A 26,227-nucleotide genomic window follows, 5' to 3' on the forward strand; every position below is an offset into this window, starting at 1 on the left:
CTTCATGTTTTGGAATTGATATATAAATAGCGAAAGATAAGAATTTTTCTGTTCGTCGATCATGTGACTGACGTATCATGTGATATAGATAGTTATTCATCCGGTACGAGTACACACTTCTTCATTTTCCTGCCAACCAACAGACGAGTTATGACACCCGGGACAAATATCATGTAGAATATCATCTGTAATGAAATTACATGTGTGAATTGTAGTTTGTACCAAGTGGTTTCCATAGAAACGCTCCAGGCCACCTCCAGCTCGTCGCCTGGAAACAAGAAGTAGCCACCCACCTGTTAGCGCGCGTCAACCACTTCATGGAAAAAAGGGCTCTTCTAACTTTAATATGAAATCTCGACAACTCTTTGACGTTTCCATGACGATGACATTAATACCGGTAACAATAGACACGGGGGCATAAGTAGGTTGTTGTCGTCAATCGTTAGTGTGTTTTAAATAACTAGAAGCCAACAAAAGGAGCGGCTCGGTGACAAATCTGAGTCCTGTCACATAATCGCCAACTTGTGATTTCGACAACGCACTATAAGCAACGTCTCCGGTAATCGACGGTGTACGCCGAGCAGCACCACCATGGCGACGGCGATGCCACCGCAGCACAACCACGAGGTGACGACGGTCGCGCTGAAATCCAAGCCATGCCCGCTGTGCCGTTCGAGTTACGGGTAGGTAAATCTTTTACTTTTGAGTGCGTGGTTAATGATACCTCAATGGTATTTCAGCGGTACCGTACCGTGACTGGAGACGGCGACGTGTACGTGCTCGAACGCACAATCAACAGCTGTGTTTTAACGATCATCCGTGATCCATAAAATCAGTTCATTTCCCACCTTTTTGGTCTCGCATAAAGCACGAGGCTTGAAATTTGACGTACATTACCGCTTACGAATATCCAAGTGATATCCGTGGGCTACACGCGACACAGGTGGCATAGGCACATATTTGTGTGACCGTGGTAGCTGTTTTCGCGGGGCGATCTGGGTCTAACTCTATTTGACCCTACAAATCAATTCTCGACTGTATTATGTTTAAGTTTACGTTAGATTATACGAGATAAAACACTGAGCGTAAATTGTTTTGTTAACTCGTCATTATCGCGATAAGTTTGACGAATATATTAGACACGACGGTGAAATTCGGTGCCAAGATTCCTTAGCAGGGTGTCTGCTCATCGGTATACACTCACACATCTAACAACCGCACGTTTGTCGAGGTAAACAGACAACAGAATGGCGGACGTATTTGAGGTTCTTTACTTGTAACACGTTGTATGAAAAACGATACGAGATTTAGTTGGCATTGTTATTTGAAAGTTTCGACTGTTCATTGTATGTGCGGTTGTGCGGGTTAAATCTCAGCATCCTCTAGGGAGGGAAAAGGTGCTTATTGATTTGTATTCCGTGTTTATCGGGTTGGCATATTTAAGCTGATCGTCAGTAAATGGGAGGGGAGGGCAGAACGGTTACACCAGACGTGCGCAGAGTGGTCTGATCAGTCGATCTGGCTGGACGACGACTAGTAAAGATCGATTGGTAATCACTGAGCGTGTCCACTATAAGTTAAGAGGTGGGGTTAAGACAGACGCGGGATATGTATCGATGTGCTGCCAGCACAGGTGTGGGAAGCGACATGGCTCGCTGGTAAACCCCAAAGCAGACGTCGATAATGAAAATAGTCTGCATCTGCCCCAAACGTCCCAAATCGTGACAGATACACGCAAAAGTAAATGGGCCCAGTAAATTTTGATGTGTACTCTTTATACGACGCTCAAGTTTTATCGCCTTAAATTATGCCTATATTTAAAGGAAACCCGGTCGACCACAATGGCCGCGGGGTAGCCAATTTCAAATCCAGCAGCAATGAATTTGATCGATGGATGGTTAAACTACCTTCCCTTTCACGGGGGCGCGTCTTGCAGGCACACTCTACTACTTTTATTGGCACGTCCTGTCGGCTGCTTTTTGAAGTACCTTTACCTGTTTTCGCTGTGAGTTTTTACAAATACAACTTGTCGTCTGCCAGTACATTATGGCGCGCTGATAATGTGCATTGTGTCGTTGTCTGTTGTCCCGTTGATACGTTCATCTCAAGCTTATCTGCATTGTTGAACTATCATTCTGTTTTCCCATCAACTTGGATTGTTGACTTTTACAGGAAGATTAAGTCTGGTTGAATGAAAGCACATAAAACATCTCACTCCCCCTCTTCTCTTTATGTGTTTCCTTCTCATTTGTCACTTGATGATCAATATTTTAGCATATTTCAGAAAATAATATACCAATACAGTTTGTTTTCAAATATTTCGAAATTATGTCCATTTGGGCCAAAAATAACACACACACGAGTGCAAAACGTAGAACCAACGTTTTGGCGGGAAGAAATAGTGCGTTCGTTCTCCTCAGGACTTTGACTGCAGCTACTATACTTATGAAACGTGCGTGTCAGCGGGGTCACCAATGCAAGTTGCTTTTGTGGTCGGGTACTTCATTACACATGACTATAATCCCTTCATATATAAAGCTAGTGAACATTCAGCCAGACACCATTTGGGAGAGAGAGGGGGGATGTCTATCTATCAGACCGTTTCGGCAGTGTTCATACATTCATATTTAATACGCAATTCAAGATGGCGACAACACTCACACGGCAGGTGAGCAGCCCACATTGCAAACACAACGGGACTAAAGTCCTGTTGACTTTGTTCTTGCTAGACCACGCGTCCGATGTTGCGTGGCAGTGTATAGATAAACACACTACAACACGTACCAAGATATACGACTCGTTATAGATTCCGCCACTCTCACTACGGTGTTACCTACATCGATCGTAAAGTAGAAAAATGAATTAATGTTATTCACTCAATATCTTTGCCTAAGTCTAATAGTAATATTTATTCCAAAGAATAGAACGACACCAAGATTTTAGTTTATCAACTGATTTTTAGCATCAAAATAAAATATTCTTCATTTTAATCCAATTGCGCGTTATAATTGAAATATTTTACTCTTTCTGGCTCGGATTTTTATTGTTCATGTTGTTTTTATTACAGTAAGTCAAATTAAATTGTCGCGATTATTTTCTATGATTGTATCTTTTATTATAAAACGCCACACTAGTCGTGTTAGATATGGTTATCACGCGACTTATACAACGTCGCTGGTACTGCTCGACGACTGTAGTGTTGCATGGCGACTGTACCGTTGCGTGGCGACAGTGGCGTTGCGTGACGACTGTAGCGTTGCATGGCGACTGTAGCGTTGCGTGACGACAGTGGCGTTGCGTGATGACTGTAGTGTTGCTTGACGTCTGTAGCGTTGCATGGCGACTGTAGCGTTGCGTGACGACAGTGGCGTTGCGTGGCGACTGTAGCGTTGCTTGACGTCTGTAGCGTTGCATGACGTCTGTAGCATTGCATGACGGCAATAGAGTTGCGTAATAGATGTATCGCTGTGTTACGAATGTAGTGCTGCGCGTCGACAGTATCGCTGTGGGACGACTGTGGCACTGCGTTACGATTGTAGCGCTCAATTAAAAATGTGGTGACGACTTTGTCGCTATCAGTTATGTTGTATACAATAAACGATACCTGTTTTGTCAACTATGAAACAAACAACCATTCTGTATACAAATGATTGACATACAATATGTACTCTACCACTAAGTGGTTATTTATCCGCAACGTGATTGTTGCCAAGACAACGTCTTACATTAACATCTGATTTTATATATCCGTAAAAAGACTTAACACTGAAAATAAGACTATACGCACATGGAATATCTTTACCGGTGGTTATTGCCGGACGGTGCTAGCGTAAACCAGTATGTAGTTGATACGATAAAGTATCGATATATTTAGTGACGTCAATATCACGCGATACCGGCGAATAAAGCTCAAATTAGCAGAAGCATTACACAGTAACTGTAGCAAGTCTTTCAATGCAACGTATAACTAACGGGACTGTGTTCCACGTTGTGTAATTTTCACACGGTTCGCAAGTGTTCTCCTTGATGTGAATTGAATTGAGCAATTCGAATAAACTGCAATGCAAACTAAGTTTTGCACCAGGCTGATCTCTGTTCAGACGGTATACAGATAATTTACTAATTTAGAAAGAGCTAAAATATATTGTTAATATATAATAAAAATAAATGGGCATAAGCCTTTCTATGGTCATATCTCCAGATACGATGGTTCAAAATGTATGATAATAACCCGCCGCATGAAAACAGAGTCGGGATTTCCATTGAATTTCTTCTGTCTAATTGCCATAATTTATTTCCGTCCTGCATGCCCCCTTCTCGTCCCCCTAATTTGTACATACCTCTGTCCCAAACAACCGGCGTAATAATATTTAAAGCTACCACATAATACTGGTCACTTAATAAGCCAGTATTAAACTTTCATGTTCAACCACAATCGTCTTCATTCTACAATGCGCCCTATCACGAATAGTCAGGCATTCTATTTCTTCACTCCAACTACAAGGACAAGTACACCTGTATTAAATCAATCCCCTCTGGTGAAACCCAGAGGCAACACTCGGACTGATTAAACGATGAAAGCCATTCAAAGTTTCCACAATGTCACATAACAAGCTCCGTTGAAGCTATACACACGAGACGTGAGCCGTCCTCAATTGGTTTATCAAGAGACTCAAAACAACTTCATAGTAGGCCCTCCATATCATAATACAGGTAACAATTGTAGCAGAAACAGTTGTGACGTCAACCACTAAGGCATGCATATATTCGCTTTTGCAAAGTAACTTCTCCTAGGTTATAGTTGTCTGAGTTATTCTGCTTTTATTGGTCACCAATTGACAGCCTCGCGAAATCTATAACTCGCATGGACATTATTGATATAATTATAAATAAATAAAATAATTAATTAATAGATCGCATAGAAAATGTAGCTGGAGCATTGTAATGCGTACCGTTCGATATGGATCCTGGTCGTGTACAAACACAGCTAATAAAATTTTAACATGTGCTACAAAATAACTGAACCTTAAGTTGATTTCTTATAAATTGGACGAAGGCGCCATGGAATACTGCGCACACTGTTTAGTCACAACAACGTAGCAGCTTGCGCAGCGTGTTACTGAACAGAACACAAGTAGAACGCACTTTGACGGCACGGAATTGTAAACACTGTTGTGTGCTTGTGTCTACAATTTGCGCATGAGCAGTTATGCGTATCATTGGTTAACATCCGATCGATTCGTCTCGACCATTGGTCTCAGTCAGTATTATATCGATCCATCCATTAGAACTGTAGACTCGGTTTTATTTGCAAGAAATTGAGATCTGGGCAAATAAGTATATGTGTATTGATTTTCTACGCACTGCTCTAAATACTATTTAAAAATTTATTTGAAAGGATCAATAATAGTACTGTGTCCACAGTAGTGCTCGCGCATGAATACCCTGTCACGTGCAAATCACCAAAGCAAATTTGACGGGTCATATATTTTCCCTACAAAAGGTATCTTGGAATGTCTTACTATGAGAGTGTGGATTAATTGTACAAATTGATAAAATTATACCTGTCATGACTTGCATGCGTCGTGGTTTACCTAAGGTAAATAACTAGTGTGTCAGTGGGAAGACTGCGCGACTGCAATTTTGTTCTCACCTATACGCTACCATGGTTAAACCATAGAAATATATCTTTCTATTTTTTCTATGGTTAAACTATTTTTTAATAGATATATTTATGTATCTATATACGCAACAAGATGTTGTCGCGATGGTGACGCCACTTCGCCTACCCTGTCGTCATTGTGCGGTTTACACGTGGTATACATTAATGACACGTGGTGATACGCAAAGATTTTAATTTCTGGGTTTCCACACTCGCGTTTGGCGTGTATTTGTTTTATTTAAAAAAAAAATAATATACATAACATTATTTAAACGCACAGGTCCAAAAAGTTTCATAGGGGGGGTGGTTGACTGGGCCAGCGAGAGAAATTAATACAGTGCAGAAAAAAAAAAACTTCTTGTCTCATTATTATGATTGTAGACAATTCTTAAATCATATTTTAGTAAACATTGACTACCGAATTGTCAAGAAGATAATGACAAAACGCCCAATTGTACAAAGCGAATTCATTTCAGTGCTCTATTTTCTACTGATTCTTATTTTAACAATTTACGAGCTCCGAGTCGTTACAGGCTGGATAAAAGTTTTCAGAAAAATTAAGTGTCGCCATACACAGCGACTGCAAACACTCTGAAGACGTACGACCTTCTAGTTCTATTTTGTTACCAAGGAAACAGTGAAAATTATTAGAGTACTATAATTATTCAAAATATAGAAACACAATTAGAAGCAAAACGAGCAGTATCAAATAGCTTAATTACATAATTTGCTTAGGCTTTGTCGCCATGACAACAAACAATTACGCTATCAGTTCCTTGGTATTCAAGCTAGAAAAAACTCTATTGTTCAATACAGACGAGGTACCATATTTGTAACATGAATATGTTAATTAGCTCATTTACATATGCATGACACCAAACAATGTATCATCTTCATGGCACAACTGCAATTGCACATGTTTTGTCATATAATATCCAGGATGCCAGCATTTCCATATATGAACATTCTGACTAATTTACGCCCTATTTCAAAAGATGTAATTCGTGCACACAATAACCACCGACAATTAATAATAAAATACACAAGAGATGCTAAAAGCGGTATTTCCTATATTTATTACTGGGTTGATTGGAATTATCCACTGAGATTCGTGTATTATCGTTTATTGTAGTATGGACCCAGAATGTTGTAGGCAATTACGATTTGTTTAGTATTTCAGGGATAATAAACAAGATAACTGAAGATATATCAATTTAAGCTTGATATACTTATTATGTGACCCGTGGTTAATTGCGGTATTTATTTGTAAACCATATTCACATTACATGAACTAACTTTGACTTGCGAAATTTAACAACATGTGTTGGAGTCGCACTGTTACAGTAGTAGTTGAATTTCAGACATGGTAGCATTTGCCTTTAAAAAAAGATCTTATTCACATGCATCGATTGAAATGAACAGCTATATTATGTGTTCAAAGAGAAACATATTATGTGGTGACGCTTCTTGAAATTTACAATTTCCACTGATTTGTATTATGCAGTTTATTTAATTAACATGTGCAGTGTCATTGTTGTGTAATAATAAGCAAGTTATAGCATACCAGTATTCGACACTTTTGTAAAGTCTGTAACGATGTGTTCAGTAAGCCTCTATCTATGATATTTTAGTAATACGTTTAGGTAAACTCACTTCATGGATCTGACAGGACCCTCTCTTGACCGTCCGTCATTTTCAGTCTAAGTCAGCCTTTCCACGTGGTGATATTCAAATATTAACAAATATAATTTGTGTTTATACAGCCATCGTTGCCGAAATACCGTAGTTATAAGAAGCCGACAAATTGAAAACAAAACAAGTGAAAATAACACACTAGAAACGTTGGGTTCGATGGCGAGTGGGGGTATTACAACAACAATCACGGGTTTAAAAATATACCGAACAATCCACTTCGTGAACTCGTATTCAGGGTCGACTGCAGACGCCGTTTATCTTGGCATTGGTTACGTTGCAAAAATATGGTCAACCCTACGAGATTATTGCATTAGGTGTAAAGTGACCCTGTCGGTCTTTGTTTTGCCCAAAACAAGTTTCGTCGTTGGATAAACAGATCGCTTACGGTGTTATTCAACCTTGTTTGTAAGCATACACAGGATATGCAACTATCGAAATTAAGTCACTCGGAAATAATAAACTGATATTGCCAACTGTTCTAATATCAGAATATTCCAATATTTTGACACCAATGTGAAGATTACGTAACTTCTAAGTTTCAATCAAAATCTGATTCGGCAGTATATTACGGTGTCATTGCACTGTTGGACTTCATTTTCGAAAGTGCACACATCGACAGCTCTGGGCGTGGTGATATAGTGCTCCCTACTCGTGTTCAATTGATTGTTATCGATATACTGCCAGACGTACCACTTGTTCAGATTACCATTGTCCATATTTGGACATGTTGCGTGACGTGACTCAGAAATAGGATTACTCTAAGTTGTTGTTGATACTATGAAGTCCACGTAAGAAACGTAATGGTAGAGGTAGGTGATGGAAAGGTAAAACTAAGTTCAAAATGATCAGGACCTGGAATAAGCCGTTTCACATCAATAGTGCGCTAACTTTACATGTTTTTTTTTTAGCAAGCGGCCCGCGTGTCTTCTGCGTGTCTCTGGCGTAGTGTTAAGGTAGCAGAATAGTTTTTTGGGCACTTTTCACATTTTTTTTTTGAAAATCACACGAATAGCTCCCGAAGGCATGCTACATACATGGGTGTATTTATTTTATTGAAAAAAAATATCTTGTACAAGTAAACTGATTTTTTTCTAGTGTGCAAACAAATGGCCAAGTTTTTGTTTATCCAGTGTACGCCCAACTAGTGCATCTCATTAATATGCATGGTTTACAAACATAACTGAACTGAGGGTAAATAGTTTTAAGTTGGGCCACTTTCTTTATTTGCTATTTACAAACAACTGATAAGATATCTGTTTGTAGTTTACACACAGCTGATAAGATGTGTGCACTGCTGCCTTTCTAGACAGGAAGTACAGCAAAGACAAAACAATCGATTTAGAAACAACAAATTTTGAATAATCAAAAAAGTACATGAATGTACCACTTCAATGTAATTATATGTTAACAGAATAAAAACTTACAAAAAAATTTCTGTAATATTTTTTTCTTGGCTTTGTCATTGAAAAGTGTCTGACCACGGGGTTACTTTCTTAGTCCAGAAGTAATGCAGTTACATTGGGAGGGGGCTCCCTTTTACAAAATATGGTTGCAAACAATAAAATACGGCCATCTGTGGTGGCTATGCATTGCATGTAAATTCAGGCCACAGACTACATGTAAGGGTTGATCAATGATAAGAATATGCTTGGACCTGGTTTATATAATCCATTTTTCAGAGGAGTTTTCACCAAGTAGGCATACTTGCATGCTTAGGTTTTTTCTAAATTCGTAAATTATGTTACATGTAATAAATCTGTCTGATAAATACTTGGTTGTTTTATCTAATGTACTCATGCGAACAAAATGCACGGCAACGAAATAGTAGCGTGCCCCCCCCCCCCCCGCCGACGTCTTGACATCGGATAGTGGACCAGTGTTTCACGCAAGGCAAGGGTTGACTTTTTCGTACGACTTCGGTAAAAAATAAAAGGATCATCTAAAATCTAGGTAGTTTTTATAGATGATAACTGTGAGTCCGGTTACAATTAAATTTTGAAGAGATTCATCTACAAGTATAAGACCTGAGGTTACTGCGACGGTAAAACTCTGTTTTGCGGGATTTGATTTTTAATAGCACAGGAAATGCTACATGCCGGCATACATCACTGGGTCACATTTTACAATTATTATCAGTAATTCTTTAGTTTAGTTGTCATTCACTAATTATGGACGAGATAGTAAGCACGCGAAAATTTCCAAGAAAAAGAAAGCGAGGAAGAAAGAAGAAAAACATCAAAAGAATGATCACTCCTGTCAAAAAAGATTGTGAAAGAGACGATGCTGGGTTCGTACAGAACGGATTTCCCCGTCGAAACCAGTGTCAGCCATGAAGTGGGTGAAGAAAGTTTTACCGTGACACTGGGAGTCCGATGAATCAGACTTCGATATAGTGGGTGATACTCCTGTTCAAAACGTTCGAGAGATGTCTGTATCTCGCAGGAAAATATTGTTAACTTCCGACATAGAAGAAGAAAGTGAGAGTGAATGTCACGGCCGATCGTTTGAAAACGGCGAGATTCGACTCGTTGACATGTCACTGTTGAATGGCGCCCTAGAAAAAGAGATTTGTCAATTTTGCAAAGTAGGCAATATCTCAATAGTGGAGCGCAGGCGTCACGGTCTAGGCAGTTGTATTCGATCGAAACTGAGCCAGCCTAGCTTCCCGTCATCTCGAAAGAAGGGAGCAGTTTTCTAAATAAATAAAAAGGCTGCCATTGGAATGCGAGCGATTGGAAAGGGACGGTGCGCTCTGGTGAAACTGTCAAGCTATTAGGGGTTATCTCAACCAGTAACGGGTCCGCCCTTTCGCCAGTATGTACGAGCTGCCTCCAGGAGACTCCGAAACTCGTGGCATGCTTGAACTAATAAGTTTACAAACACAACGGCCCAAAAATAAATACACTGTATTTGCAAACACTTCAACTGCCAAGTGTAGTCTCTGTATTGTTTGTTACTCGCAAACAGAACCGCCCACTTTGCATAATCCAAGCTCTAATGAATGACGTCACCGTTCGTTATCAGCACAGACCGTCACAAAACTCCACAGCGTGAAAGAAAACGGCCAAAAAACAAAGTTTTTCACAGATATAACTGTCGGTTCATGATTTTTCTCGAAAACAACTTTCAAAGCATTTTATTTACAATTAGCCCATGTAAATTTTGCTGCTGAAACGGGAGTTAACGTTGATTGAAGTTTGAAATCATAAAAGTGCCGATTTCTCGGTGTTCGGTTTTTGGCAATTACCGTTGACCTAATTTTAAATGGCGTCTCAGTGAATAGCGCTACGATGTCGCCGTTTAGCTTTTCTTACTCTTTGATATGTTGGCTTCATATCCGTATTTGCATATTTGCAAAATTCTATTGCGTTTTTTCACAAACCTCGCGCAAACCAACGGTATACTCTAACTTTAACACCAAAAAACGTGCTGGAAATTTGTGATTTTCGGAAAGAAAAAAAAACTTAATGCAAAAAATAGAAATACGGATTTAAACTTCATATCCTTTACTTCAAAACAGTGTAAAGTTTTTGATCGCATGAATGGCTGTAGAGATGACAATTAAAATTGTATTCACGTTAGTTAAATTATCAGCCCCGCTGATTTTCCGAATCACGTGACGCTAAAACAAACACAATGTTCACAAAATATTAATAATAGGAAAATACAAGTCAAGAGCTTTCCAAACATATATAGATTGTATGGTTTCTTGTAAAATTTATTCCGATTATAGGTGTTTACATTTTTCTATCCTGCTACCTTAAGCGCGATACGTATTATTCTGATTTGGGATGTACACTAGCCGTGTGAAAACGAATCAATTGCACAAGACGGTACGCACATAATAATATAACCTTAATAAATGATAGGATTGTATATCTTTTTTTTTACATATACCCAAACTTGGAAATCGACTTTTTGTCGAATAATGGCGCTGTAAGAAATGTGTTATTGTTATAAACATTTCATGTGATTTTATTGAAATATTCAAGTTCATATGTGGTGTTAGGTGTAAACAACTTGAATTTATTAGTTTATAATTCGAAAAAAAACAGCACAAAATACATATTGAAGTAATCCTGGACAACCAAATGTATATATGTTGGAAATGCAGGGGTAATCTTGTTAGACTGTTAGAATCCCAACAACCATCACATACCCGTTTTCGGAAAGTTTTCGGTCTTTGTTTTCACCGTGATGGTTGCCAGGCGGTGAAAATACCCGGATCGGATGTCCGCCTCCGAGAATATTTCTCATTGAAAACCTATGAACATTTATGGTATTAGTTGATCGTGAATATATTTTGATAGCTTTTCAAACATGCGAAGTCACGACTTGGAATCAACCACGTTGTTTAAATGAATGAGTCGTGATATCCCGTTTAGTAACTCTTCAGCTTGAGGTCGTGGGCGGTTGTTCGGATTACATCGCTAGCGGGCGCTACGTTGAAACGCCCGTCCATGTCGAGTCCAGTTCACAGCACACCATTCCCACCTGTATACTTCGGTTATTCAGAAGCCCGGTGTAGTTAGCCAGGTGCTGACCTCGTTCGCGTCTCAGTAAATATTAACACTGTATTCATCGCATACTATGTCACGCAGAGTGCTTTCAGCGTACATTAGCAAGAATTAACACGTACCACTTTTCGTCGTCGTATCATCACGTAATTGTTTGTTTTTTCTGTTTGTCTGAGCAACGAATAAACAAATACTGGAGATTTGGATCCCGTTCAACGCCTCGAGTACAAGACAATACATGACCATTTTCTACTACAGTGCGTCCACAGTGTTGCTATAACATTTACTCATTGTCGATTGTTTGTCTATAACGGAACCTCTGAAAGAACAAGGAGCTTAGCTATTCTTAGTAAATCTCCGCCGACAATAAGAGTTTTTTTTTCTTAGACACGCCCATGAGGTAGGAGTTATTTATACGAAACAAAAACTCCCGAGTGTCCGTTAAAACACTCTTATAACAACCGTGAATGGTATTATAGGACCGGGCTTGTTTACCTTTGTTACTTTATACATCAATTTAACTGTTTGTTGACATCAAATGCCAAAATTTTACGGGATTTCCTGTTCTCACGTAGTTTTCTTTAATTCAATTTTAATTTTTATGTCGTAATTTTTCATATAAAACTTACAGAAGGTCGATGTCTGCTGAGCAAATCTAATTTCCGTTATAGCTGGCATTAAAAACCGTTACATTTTCAGCAACAATAGGTGTGCCATTGCGGTTAAATTGTTCGCCCGCTTTCTTTCCTTGGCCGTGAAAGAGTGCATACCTTTGTCGGACAATGCCGACACTATATATTTCAAGGCGTGGGCAACCTCTGTGTGTCGCTTTAGTCAAGGTAAGCCAGGTGATAGTTCAATAGGAGGAGTGTCAATGACATGACATGATACGAGGTATCTAGACATTGCATCATATCTATTATAAAACCGTGACTAGTTTTTAGGCTGATTTTTAAGTAAATAAAACATTTTCCGACTCAGGTGTGGTTTATAAATTATCTCCATAGTAATATTACTAGCCTTTTCGGGTCGAACGCATATTTACGTTTGTCACGATTTACGTTTTGTTTTGTTACGTAATCCTAAGTTTTGTGTTCAAAGGTACCGAGATATCATGGAGTGGTACACTTACTTTTGGAAACACATGACATCACGTATAATCGTTGTAATTTTTACTTATTTTGTGTTCATGAATTGGTATCTATTTTCTTCTTTTTTTTCTATTTTTTGTTTGTTTAATGATCTACGGTCGGGTATATCATTTCCACTTTGGCTACACCATATATACCTATTATGTTTGCTTCTCCGCGATTGCCAGGTGATACACTTCATTTCAGACTCCTAAAATACACGTAACGCATGCTTTTCATCAATTGTCTTTCTGTTACTTTGCAACAAATGCTCACAGTTTGTACTGCCCACCACCCGTGGCGAAGTTTACAGGTAGGAACTCGTACATGGAGACTTTCTCACGAACCTAAACCAACGCTGTGAGTGCAATCGGAAATATCAGTATAGTTGTTGTCCAATGGCGCATGCGCACGGTATGTTTATGTACTGTACTCGGTATAGAAAAAAATACACACCAACATTTACATGTACAAAGTATGGTGTTGATTTCATCGCGAGAGGGGTTACGTATTATCCGGACAGTATTGCGTTGGAATCATGTGTATCGTACGTTCAAACTGTTAGACTAAAGTGGATGATCTGAAGAAATCTTATCTGCTTCATTAAAATATATTAATTAATCAATTAATTAATTAATTAATTAATTAATTAATTAATTAATTAATTAATTAATTAATTAATTAATTAATTAATTAATTAATTAATTAATTAATTAATTAATTAGACAAATAAGTTGTTACCTAGGTCATATATTGTCTTGTTTCGGGTTCTATATACCATCTGTTCATAAAGGAAGGAGTGAACAAATCTTGGCAGATATGTTATACATCCTTATTGTAGCAACATTTTGTCTCGAATTTATATTAAGAGTCGAACATTCGAAACGGGGGGTGGAAGTCAGAACTATTTTGACTTCAGATATACAAGTATCAAGAGCGGTGACAAGTTTTAAAAAATATACATACATATATTGATTTATATTGAAGATGTAGTTGACTCATTTACACCCCCCCCCCATCTGTTTCACAGTGTGAGGATGTCACGGTGTTCGCCCCATGAATGAAATGTATCTCGTCATTGATGACTATTCCTGATTTGTTGAGTAAAATTATACTTTCTATTATCTACCCTACCCCCCCCCTCCGACAAGCTACGAGTATCTTTCCTACGTGGTGTAAAGTGGAACTGTTTTGAATAAGACGTTACAAATCTTCCATGCATGCGTTTAAAACGGCAAACGGTGCCCCGATTTGCATGCGTGAGACCACTCAAGTGAGTGAAAATAAACGCCGCACTATAACAACGTACACACACGACAATTACACTGTACACCAATGTAGGGAGCTTTCTTTCTTTGACATGGTGCAATAAACATAATTATTCAAAATAAACTTCAATGCCCGGTACGTGTTTGATTGCGGGTAATTGTCTTTCACGGTCACGTTAGGACGGCACACCATAAACTCAACAACACCTTTCCGGCGGCATGCAGTGTAATACATTTCATTTGAATGACTGACAGCCAACATTCTTGTTCAGCGCGTGTGTAGGAAACGATTGACTTCGCAAATTTCTCCTTGGTGTACGAACAGGCGAACCTTTTTGCGTGAAGTGTGATCTAAGATTTTCAGGTATGTGCGTCATATTTACGACGATCTAATTAACTATTTGACTTAGCGATACGATAGTTACGCATACGGAACATGATTTACCCAATTTTCGTGATAATGCAGTTCCAACACCACTCCTTCAGTTAACGCTCACTTGATTTGTAAGAATATAGCCCAAAATACGATGCAAAACGTTATATATCTCAAAATTTGGTGACAACGGTCTAGAGAGAAATGCTCGAAATTGCTTTTACTATTTCAAAGACTCTATATTTTATATTAGGACAATAATCGTAGAAAGCAAGTATAAAGAAGTTTGTTCGCTTGTCTCGATGTTTCACTGCTACTCTTCACCGGAATGTTCTGTCTGTTAAGGCGCGATTTTCTTAAAACGACAGGTACACGCTCCTCACTCACTTCAAGTTTAAGTACAAGTGTATACCGACGACGACGTTCCTGACGTTTTTGTGGTACGTATGCGCGTGAAATTTTACGAGGAACCTTAGAAGAGGACACTTTCTGTCATGCATCGATGGGTGAACAGTAATATCTATTCGGCATTCATTCGCCATACACGTGGCTTAACTCCCAACTTCAACTGTTTTCTGTTGTAACATTAACATGATTTAATGTTTAAAATGAGGTTTTTCAAAATTTCGAAAGTTACAAACCTAAATAACTTTCCCACCCCACTCTGACTAACACACTATAAGATATTTCGGTGGTTTAAAAGCGTCGTGGTGTTACCATGGAAATCATAAACGGCGACACAACACTGTTTGGCGTCTTGAGTCGCCAATATGGAGAAATTAATCTAGTTATTCAGAAGACGGTTATTTAAAATCGGAAAAAAATGTGAATAGCGTTAAGCCTCGTCTGAACTGTGGCCAACGGAAAAGTAGGAAGTGAGCTACTAAAGAAACATGGCCGCGAGACGTTCCTATTATTATTGACAGACTTCCAAATCATAACAACAGATGCACCCTCAAAGAACGAACCATCATGTAGTTCGTGCCGCCCCTAAAACAGTTTTTTTTTTAACATTATTTTGATATGTATTCATTAGGCCAGACTTTTTTATTATTTGTTTCTCGGGTTTTTATACGTCAATTTTTTGGAGGAGGGCGAAAAAAAATAAAATTAATTCTTTGTTTTCATTAGATTTGTGTGCTTCTCAAAGAATTGTAAGTGAGATCATTGATCGGAGAAGAAATGAAATAAAATGTTATTCTATGTATAACCTTGTTTCTCATCTGCGCGAGACTTCGATACTTTGATCATGATACTCCCCCGAAAATGCAACTTAGATTTGTTATGCGGCGGGCGGTAAAAAAAGGAAAATAAAAATAATATTTTTTTAGCATTTTTTGCGCTTACAAGTCGGCGGGTGCGAGAAATTACGCTGAAATAAAATTATATTTTTATTTCATTTTCGGCCTCTATTCATTCGGCGGGTTCGCGAAACAAGGAATAAAAGGTCTGGCCTTATGTATACGAGTGCTTAGCGGCACTGGAAACAATCTTACAATCATATTTTTTACCAAGGATTAACAATATAACAAACTTTATATAGAAATTATGTTATGCTTTTATTTTGAAATGCTTTTTTTTCATAATGATACTAACCACGCATTCGATTTGAGAGTGAATTTTTGTTAAAACGAACTGGTTTTGAAACACCGAGCTGATACATTTGAAGAGTTAGTAGTCGACTGGCTAGTGGGTAAATTTCCCAATATTTCCTGTATCATTTGATTTGCAGGACCTTTTACTAAGATGTAAGGGCTCTTTCGCTCTCAGCGATATCTCGACGGCCATTCGCGAATAAAGTTATAGTGAGTTGCGCATATTAGATTGAGTTCCACGTGATTTTTTGAAGGGGACTGTCATTAAGTTTGTATATGTCCAAGAAAAATAATTGGGATAATTTCAGAAAAAGTTTCCGTTCGAGCATAACGTACCAACATGATTGACGTTGCATTTGTTAAAATATGTTTACCGTTTGACTTGAACCAGAACCTCACATTATTACCATTTGCGGTTGTAAGCAGCAGTAACAATGAATGACAGAATAAAATGTTATAAACTATTACTATTCAGATTTCAGCACACAAGGCAATCAAACTGGTTCCATTTAATTCAGTTGCAAAGAAATTGTGTTATAATACCCCTGACGTTGTTTTCAATGACTCGCGATTTTTTACACTTGATTAACCTACGCAGCATGGCCGTGCATTGACCAGATTTTTTCTGAATAGTTCCGACAAAGATTTCAATGGTAGGGACTGACTGTAGCGGTGACAATGCACCACAAAAGGCACAGGATGGTCGTATTGTTGCGTATTGTAACACGGCTGTTATTACTGGTTTTCATAGACTGACCGCTGATTCCGTTTATATTGCGGCTTGAGAAGTTGATTAGGATGTTGACAAAAAAAAAAAAAAAAAAAAACACGCAAAATTTAGATATTCGTCAAATAAAACGCAGTATTATGTTTAATAGTATTGCGATTTCAAAAACTTCATTGTCTATATCGGATCGGATCTTTTTCTCGAATCAATTTACAGCATCCTTTTTTTTTTCTTTTTTTTTGAATTATAAAGTTTTCCTAAATGCAGCGGAATATGTCGAGCGTACCACTTGAACGCCTGACGTGGTTGCTTGCAGCGCTGGCCGCTGGGATGAAATTTACCAGTTATATTTTTTCTAGTTACTCATTTACATTTCGATGATAATTTTTCATTTATACAAAAATAATATATCGGCACCTGAAATCTGAGTAGTAAGATGATTTATAGACTCTGGTACACTGATTTATAGTTGTTGTACATTTTATTAATAGATAATCGAAACCGCCAACGATCGAATGAAATAAGCTCTCGCTCATTTAAAGAGACAGTGAAACCAAATTTTGGTATTTTTGAGCAGGTTTAAATAAATATTTTTGGAAATACTTCTAAATAAAAACAAAATCTTACAATTTAGTTTAAAACATAAACGGTGTTTTAGCAGTAAACGTTAAAGTATTCGTAAGCAATGACGAAAAGGACCAGTGCGCATGCGCCTTAAATTATCTGTACATACAGATAAATAATTTCACCTTATGAATCATACTGCATTGTTCTTGCCTGAATAAAACCAATCATTAAAAAAATACTCAAAAATGCTAAATGTATTCACATTTTTCTCTTTAATGTATAATGAGTTCTTTTTTTAATCCGACTGCCTTGTTTCCGTTCTTCTCATACATTTATGAATAAATTCCCAACATAACTATAAGTGATTATTTAAACAGATGTTTCCGATCAAATGTTGTGTTGCCATGCAACCCGGGGACGCTATTCATGGCCCTTATCAGCGACTCAGTGAGAACATTTCGATATGCGTATCCATTACCGAATGACGCTTGTTTATAAATCGCCACCTTTGGCTGAGAATGTAGTTGTCGATTTAAAAAATGCAATTGCGACAAATGTCAATTGAAACATTAAACCTACATTAAACAAACCCATATTACTGAGAAGTGTATCGCCTTAAAACGTAAATGGTCTTTGATACAATAGCAATCATTGTCGAGCAGGTATTGTGAATGGCTATTTAAAGTAAACTTCTTTGTATACGCAGTCTCCGTTCACGAGAACACCTGCCTTGTATCGTTCCTCATCCGTGCTTCCGTCACGCGTTCCGCGTATATTGATATAGAAAGGTTACATTTAATTCCAGCACATCTTGTTCAATGCGAACACGATCGCATAGCTGAGAAAAAAAAAACGTATTTGCATTATCTTTAATCTATACCTGGCGAATATTGAGAAATTTCGTATCTACAATCTGCCAGTGTGTCGTAATTGGATAAATCGGCGAATTCTGCTTTTTGTAAAACACCGAGATTGAGTGATGTTGTATCAGCGTGACCGATTCTACCGTCGCCTTGGAATGGTACAATGGTAGGGATGTGAATTACTAAGTTTTTTTCCCCTTTCCACGAGCAATTCAATTTTCTACAATGTTGTACTGGTGATGTCGGCTTTTTATAACCACTAAGCCACTACCTTATTTTCGTTTTTCAAATTTTCAAATAACAAAAAAAAAAATTTCTGAAAATAAAAGATATGTATGAGTGAATACAATGACTTGATTGATATTACCCATCGTATATTGACGTTTTGGATGTAATAATCTTAAACTTATCCGAAAATTGGCCATAAATTCAGAAATCATTTCAATTTGCAGGCGCTTCTTTAAATCAACACAATAGTTTAGAAAAAACATTCCATGCATGACTTTTCTTGGGATATTCTCAGAACTAAGTAAATCAGAGAATAGAGGGAAAGAAATATAAATTATATAACCGATATTTTTAGTTGCAGCTAGTCGGAGGTCACCGGTTAGATCCACTTAACGGGGGCAGATGCTTTGTTCGGGTTTGTTTTTAACAGAACAACACCCATATTTATTTTGGTTGTTCTACGAGTATATTATAGTAGCAACTTATTAAATGTTCATTAGATCAACTGTGTTGTACCAATAGAGAAGGCTTGGAATGAAACATTGCAGTCATTTAAACAAGAATTAGCGATACAGCGTTCACCGTGGCTAGAACTTGTTTCGATGGCATTCTCAGTCATTGGACGTTGTTAAGGTAGCAGGTTAGTTTTTTGCATGAAAAATGTAAACACCTATAATCGGAATGAATTTTACAAGAAACCATACAATCTATATATGCTTGGAAAGCCCTTGGCTTGCATTTTTCTAGTATTAATATTTTGTGAACATTGTGTTTGTTTTAGCGTCACGTGATTCTGAAAATTGGCGGGGCTGATAATTAACTAACGTGAATACAATTGTAATTGTCATCTCAACAGTCATTCATGCGATCAAAAACTTTACACTGTTTTGAAGCAAATGTCATGAAGTTTTAATCCGTATTTCTTTTTTTGACATTAAGTTTTTTTTTTCCTTTCCGAAAATCACAAATTTGAAGCTCGTTTGCTGGTGCTAAAGCTTGTGTATACCGGTGGTTTGCGCGAGGTTTGTGAAAAAACCTAGGAAGCCAGCATATTCGAGAGTAAGAAAAACTAAACTGCAACATCGAAGCCGTCTTTATTTTATTCGCGTCAAGTTTGTTAATCGTATACATACATGTGCTTTGTAATCATTATGAACTTTGACGTGTATTTGACCATGGAAAATAAACGTTTTGATTCCCCTTCTCGTGATGGTTGGATCTCCCGCCTGTATCTAAGTTTGTTATTGTCAGTGCTTAATATGAAGTTATCACGAGGATATTGAAAAGTATGCAATAAGACAGTACAGCGGAAGTATGCGCGGAGGTCGGTGCGACCGCGTACTGTCTTTGTATATACTTTGTAGTTTCCTCGTATAGCCTTATAATTATACATCTTTCCTTCTGAAATCATACATCATGAGAATGCCGGAACCCAAAACTTTTAAACAAATATTTAGCGAACTTCGTTGTGTGGGGTCCGGTCAAAACCTGGGGGCTACCATGTTTGTTTTTATTATTCGAGAACGGTTACGCGCGTAGTCGTTCCATATTTGGCATTCGCATTTCCTAATATGGTAGGATGAAAATACCCCGTAAAATACCGCAAAATTACGCCACCCTGTAACTTATGGCGTTACAGTGACAGATGTAATATTTTATATCAAAACTAAACGCCAAAAAACAAACAAGAGACTGTGTGGAATTCAAATTTAGTATAAAAGAGGAATATGTAATCTACTTTCTAACACTAAATGAATTAATGACACAAACGCATGTCAAAACGAAGGAAAATATATACATAAATTATTAACATAACTTGTAATATGATGTAAAAATTCCCATCGACATAAATGTGGACATTGGAATGCGTGGCGGTACAAGTCAAGTTTGGTGAATTTAGCGACAATCGCTCTGAACTGATAGTAACAAATAAGAAATGGGACAAATTTATTTCGCACGAATACTTTCGCCCTCCACGGTGAATCATTTCGTGGTAGAGGCGGCGGAGAGAAGGGGTTATCATATGAAACATGCGCAGCGGTCTGATACACTAAACTGAAAGCTTGCTGTTCACATTATTGACCTAATGAACTACTCAGAGTAACATATACTAGTCTTTCAGTTAGTGCAAACCGTATAGAAATCTGATCGCTAAATCAGTAATGCGTTGGGAATACAACTTATTTTTGAGTAGGGCGCCGCCAACGAATGATATTGTTAAATCCCCTCATACGTATACACCGTATGTCAAAGCACACCACGCGGTTGTCAGTGACGATTTGCATTGTCAGACGCAATTCATGAATACATTAGATGCTTACAAGTACAGAAGATTTCACTCTGCCTATTAATTAGATAGACTAGATAAAAAATGTTGCTGTGTGTGTTTAATGTTGTTTTATGGAATATAACTGATTTACATTTTTTTTCTTTGATCGCATCAGGGAAATGGAGGCACGGTAGGTTGTAAATGAATGCAATGATATTGTGAATCAAGGGGGTGTATTTTTTTCATCCTGAAAGGCTGTTATCTGATTCTTGCATTCCACCCCATCAATTCCTTCCAGCCCTGCATGCCAGCCATGCATGCCCCAGGTTACGAGTCGACACGAAATCCCATTAAATACGCATGCTCATATTTTGCTGTTGTATTGTAGTCTTGACGTGATTCCATTATTTGAAAACGGAGACGTTCATCAATTATTCCCGTAACATGAAATAATGTTCATATATGGTGTTGTTGCTACTCGATACAAATTTATCTTAACACGACTTTTTTTTATTTATGTTTTTCTGCAGATTCGAACAAGACAATCGCGCGTACGAACAATGGCGTGGAAACTTACATCGCCACGGCTACTCAATGAATTCCCAGAATTTACAGACGGGATTATTTCTTCACCAGTTTACAAACAGCGTCAGCAAAGCCTTGCATAAAGACCACAGTAGACGCCACACTAAGCTGACCGCAGATGAACTTTACGCAAAGGCACACCCCGCAATTATATCCACAAAACAATTAACTGGTAGAAATTACGCACTTCACATACATTTGCCGACCAATGCCGAATTTGACCCGACCACAGTCGCTAAAGATCTGTTAGACCAGAGCAACACACCGCTCAAATCGCAGTTAGTGCGAGAAATCGGACACCAACCGCACATCAAGTTGAAGCCTAGTGTAGCGGACAATCAGGAACAGTCATATTACTTGCCAACCATTATGGAAATAACCGATAAGCAAGGAAACAGTTGGAAGATTCAACAGCAGGATAAAGAGAGCAAGTCTGCAAAAAGTAAAACCACGACAAAGTTAGATTTGATGGTACGCATACCACCCATATCGCCCACGGTAGAGAAGTACACCACAGACAACCACTCAAAAACAACTGATCCAATTGAGGCTGTCAGACAATCAAACAATGCCAACACAGAGCCGGCTAAGCTACCGCAAATTAATAAGCACAGGCAATTGACCTGGGAAAACGACGATGACTTAAGTAGCGAAAGAAGCGTATCGTTGAATAACATAGACTCCGATAACAAGTTTCATCCCTTGTTGACGTACAGTCGTTCTTTTCAAAACAGGATGAGTTATTCTAATTATCTGCGACAGATGTCACTCTTAAATTTACATCATCAAAGTAGTCAACCAGACAGACACGACCTCGTTGACGCATTACAAATCAGGGGAGCGAAAAATGCAAAAAATAGGTTCAGTAAAGAAATAGTCATGAAATCAGTAGAGGTGTATTGCCCTCGCGAGGAGCTGAACGATGAAGACAATCTGACTGTGACCACTCAACGATCTGATGAATTGGCGTACTTTAACTATAGAAATAGCGACATGTCATTACCACGATGTGTCGAAGTTGGAAAGAATTTGCCGAAAGACTTTTCCGAGAAGCAGAAACAGAAACAAAAATTAAGATCTATTTATCCAATGTATGATTGGCAACTTGAAAACCGCGACCGAGCTTTGGAAAATTTTGGGTATCCCGACTATAGTGGTCCAAGAAAGATGCCCAGCCTAGAAAGTTTGACGTCGACATTAAGCACTAACAGCTCTGTCCAGAACTTCAAAATGTTTCGCATTCCATCATGCCTTGGTCAGGAAAATTCGGATGCAAGGCGGCCGAAAAAGGCGAAAAAGACCACTCGCTTCGAGTCGGCTGAGAATGGATTCACCGCTCCATCGAATAGATCGTCTGTTAGCTTCGCCGACGGTTATGATGTGGATCATGATAACACAATGTACTACCAACAATTTGCCAGCAGAAAAGCATCAATTGAACATGCGCAGTACAGACAAATCAAAGGACTTCACCACCCAGGCCAGCCGCCTCCCACGCCAGAGAATTCAGAAAGACCGGACGATTCCAATACAACATCGACAAGTAACGCTGCCAATGATCTCGTTCTCAGCGCGACTTCGTTGAGTGGTTCAGACTCTGAAAATGCTAAGTTGGTCATTGACCCCACAGTAGCAAAAAGTCGAGACATTCAATCAGTGGAGGAAAGTGTACTCAAGCGCAACCGGAATGAACAAATCAAAGAGCGAGAACCTATAGTGATAAAAACATGGTGCGCGTTTGGACATATGCCTGATAACTCCAGTATAGAAGGAGAAGCAACGTCTGATAAAGAACTCAGTAGTAACGACAGTATTATAGGGGATACGCGCAGTGAGAGGCTACTGACAAAATCAGAGCGACATACGAGCGTCTCACCATCCATCAAAACTTTAGAAATCCCTCCAACCTCCCACTCCCCTGTGTCACAAGATACACCAGGAAAGTCCACTGTTGCCAATACCACTAGCGCAAGCAAAGCACATGTTGGCAAGAGTAGTGTATCCAAGCAAACAAAGACAGTTACCATGAGTACGAAGCAGGTGGTGTTCATATCACCTGCCGCCTATGTTGGGAAAGCCGTCCGCATGTCGGGGCCGTAGAGGGCTATAGTTATAAGCGGTTCAGTAATATTTCCTGGCAAAATTACAATAAAATATATATATATCAACGTTATACCTAATATTCTGTATAATAACAAATATAGCTATGTAATTTAACCACCCAGAAATGCTGATGAATGGCAGGTGATATTTACACATATGAACAGTGTGATTTTTAAAAAGGATTGATGGATGTACTAGTATATGATTCTGATAACCTGACAACCATTCAATAAAAAAACGCGGGCATGAGTTATTGCGGGCGTAAGTGCCATCTTGCATTTTACGAACACGTGTGGCATGTTACAATACGTAAAACCTTCCATAGAATACATCCAACCTTGTATTTACAGATTTCACAATGTCGTGTTTTTAATTACTATTCATAGTAACGCAACAAAGGTAAAAAAGGGAGTGGAAAAATCCTCGGACGTGTGATTGGATATCGAACCATTATTTTGTAGCTGCCTGATTTTTAAGTGAATTCGTTCATGTATTTAGCATTTAACGAATTGTTCCATGCATTGCAAAGAAAGAGAAATCGTTTTTTTTTTTTTCAATACACGCGGTTTGTTATGTCTTGCATTAATCTTGTAACCGATTTTGCCGCTACTATTTCGAGATTCCCTCCATATTACTTGCAGTTTTCATCGTGCTTTCCGATCTGAGTTTGCATAGTTCAAATAATATTTTTGATATTTATTTTACATTTATAATATGTACTATATAAAGCTGGATGATTGAATTATGTTCGGTGATTTATTCAATATCATTCATTCAACTTTGAGAAGTAGTAAGTACACCCTGTTTTTGATATACAGATATATTAAAATTATAAAAAATACTGTGTTATCACTTTGAATCCAATGTTGATTTCATTCTCAAAGTGGCATTCACTGGCAGCCTACGTAATTGTGTTAGAATTCACTATATATAGAGTCTATTGAGAGGTATTTTGGCTTGTGAAAATGCGCGGATAGCGAAAAAACAGTCCGTAACTGGCGGAATCACCAGCGGTACAAAACTAACTGACGCCTCTCGGTCGTTACAGATTCAACCCGCGTTCTTCCGGTGCTCTGTTATGAGAGTCAGTTCCCATCAGCCCAGGGAGTTCACAATAGTAACGCAATGCATGTGACTGACAGACTCTGTCGCGTTGAGCGTTGTTACGAAATGTCAACCACTGTAAATCCACCATATACTCGATACATCATGTAATTGTGTTAACTCTATTCCATTGATTTACTGGTCATATTTAGAACTCAAAGCCCATTACATTCATTAAAAATATCATTGTTTGAATCGTACAGTCCTCGCACATTTTCTATCATGTGTTGAGGAGCGAGTCGATAGTTTTTTCGAATGTGGTTGATACATCTGCTGAAATTTTGTATTATTCCTGATAGTTCCTAATGTACGTTTCATCTTCTTGTAATCGAAAAAAATGTGATTTTAACTTATTATATATCCAAGTTTGTCTCCCCACTATCCGCTAGACTGTCGACAGTTTGCACGAACTACCGCAGGCATTTCAGCGGAGGCCTGGAGACTGTTAACGCTTGTAAACGCCCTCACGCGACATTACGTGGTTTACCACCGGTACTGAGTACTTATTATATATCCAAGTTTGTCTCCTGACTATCCGCTAGACTGTCGACAGTTTGCAAGAACTACCGCAGGCATTTCAGCGGATGCCTGGAGACTGATAACATTTGAAAACGCCCTCACGCGACATTACATGGTTTCCCACCGGAACTGAACTGACAATAATTGACAGCTCAGTACCGATGGAAATCCACGTAAAGTCGCGTGAGGGCGTTCACAGGCGTTAACAGTCTTGCGGCATTTCTTGTAAACGTTTGCCGATTTAATGTACTAACAAATTAGACCCGAGGACTGTCGACAGTCCAACTATCCGCATAATGCACTGTAACAGTAAAAAGTAAAGTTAATGACATGCGCTTTCCTCTTTTTTGCCCTTTTAGCCATTTAATATCGAGGGTGGTGGATACGACAAATTACCAAGACATAAAGAAATATTCCCCATGTAATACGCATAAAATAGAAGACGCGTTTTAGTTTCTCCTTGAATGCCAACTGCACAATAAGTACATTCCCCGCCAGTATTCCCATCAACCATCAATCAAAACTTTTGTTAAACACCCAAACACTATTCGTAACGTGGCAGAATTTTATATTTCTTTTTTGACAGGCGCAGCACAATTATTTTATAGCACATTATTTTCCATAGTATTATTTATTGTAACATTATGGCTGTTATTATTGTAATAACTATTATAATTATTATGGCAATTTAATTTTATTAGTATTTTATAAGACACATATGGACGGTAGCTTTTATAGTGCATTGTTTTACCTATTGGTATCAGCCACCTGGAAATCAACATTTGCCTGTCTGAACTCGACGACTTTATCGGTTCAACATTACTGTATTGTTACTAACGTGTACATTTTAGTGACCGCGATAAGTGCGTAATATTGGTGTAGTTTTCTTCACCTTAGTTTTTCATTGCTTTCCTTTTCGATATCGTCTCTGCTAATCGACTATAGCAACTGGCATTGTTGTGTTGTCGGATTTCACGGCGATTATGATTGCTGATGTGAAACAGCTCCAAAAAATTCCGATC

At 38.3% G+C, this 26,227-nt stretch overlaps 1 protein-coding gene across 1 annotated transcript; it reads left to right on the forward strand.

Moving 5' to 3' along the window:
- The first annotated feature begins 518 nt into the window (after nucleotides 1-518).
- Nucleotides 519-24,423, forward strand: LOC100378530 (uncharacterized). The gene is made up of 2 exons (XM_085506489.1): nucleotides 519-683; nucleotides 21,425-24,423. Exons 1-2 carry the CDS (start codon nucleotides 592-594, stop codon nucleotides 23,577-23,579), a joined length of 2,247 nt encoding a protein of 748 aa, XP_085362615.1. The 5' UTR covers nucleotides 519-591; the 3' UTR covers nucleotides 23,580-24,423.
- Nucleotides 24,424-26,227: the final 1,804 nt, after the last annotated feature.

This window comes from Saccoglossus kowalevskii, chromosome 12, assembly GCF_978046115.1.
Source record: "Saccoglossus kowalevskii chromosome 12, keSacKowa6.1, whole genome shotgun sequence".
NCBI classification, from domain to species: domain Eukaryota; kingdom Metazoa; phylum Hemichordata; class Enteropneusta; family Harrimaniidae; genus Saccoglossus; species Saccoglossus kowalevskii.

Bases quoted from the DNA above. Each gene is read 5' to 3' on its own strand.
- LOC100378530 (XM_085506489.1), top strand. From the start codon at position 592: ATGGCGACGGCGATGCCACCGCAGCACAACCACGAGGTGACGACGGTC. The intron at 684-21,424 runs GTAGGTAAATCT...GTTTTTCTGCAG, and splicing joins CTGTGCCGTTCGAGTTACGG to ATTCGAACAAGACAATCGCG.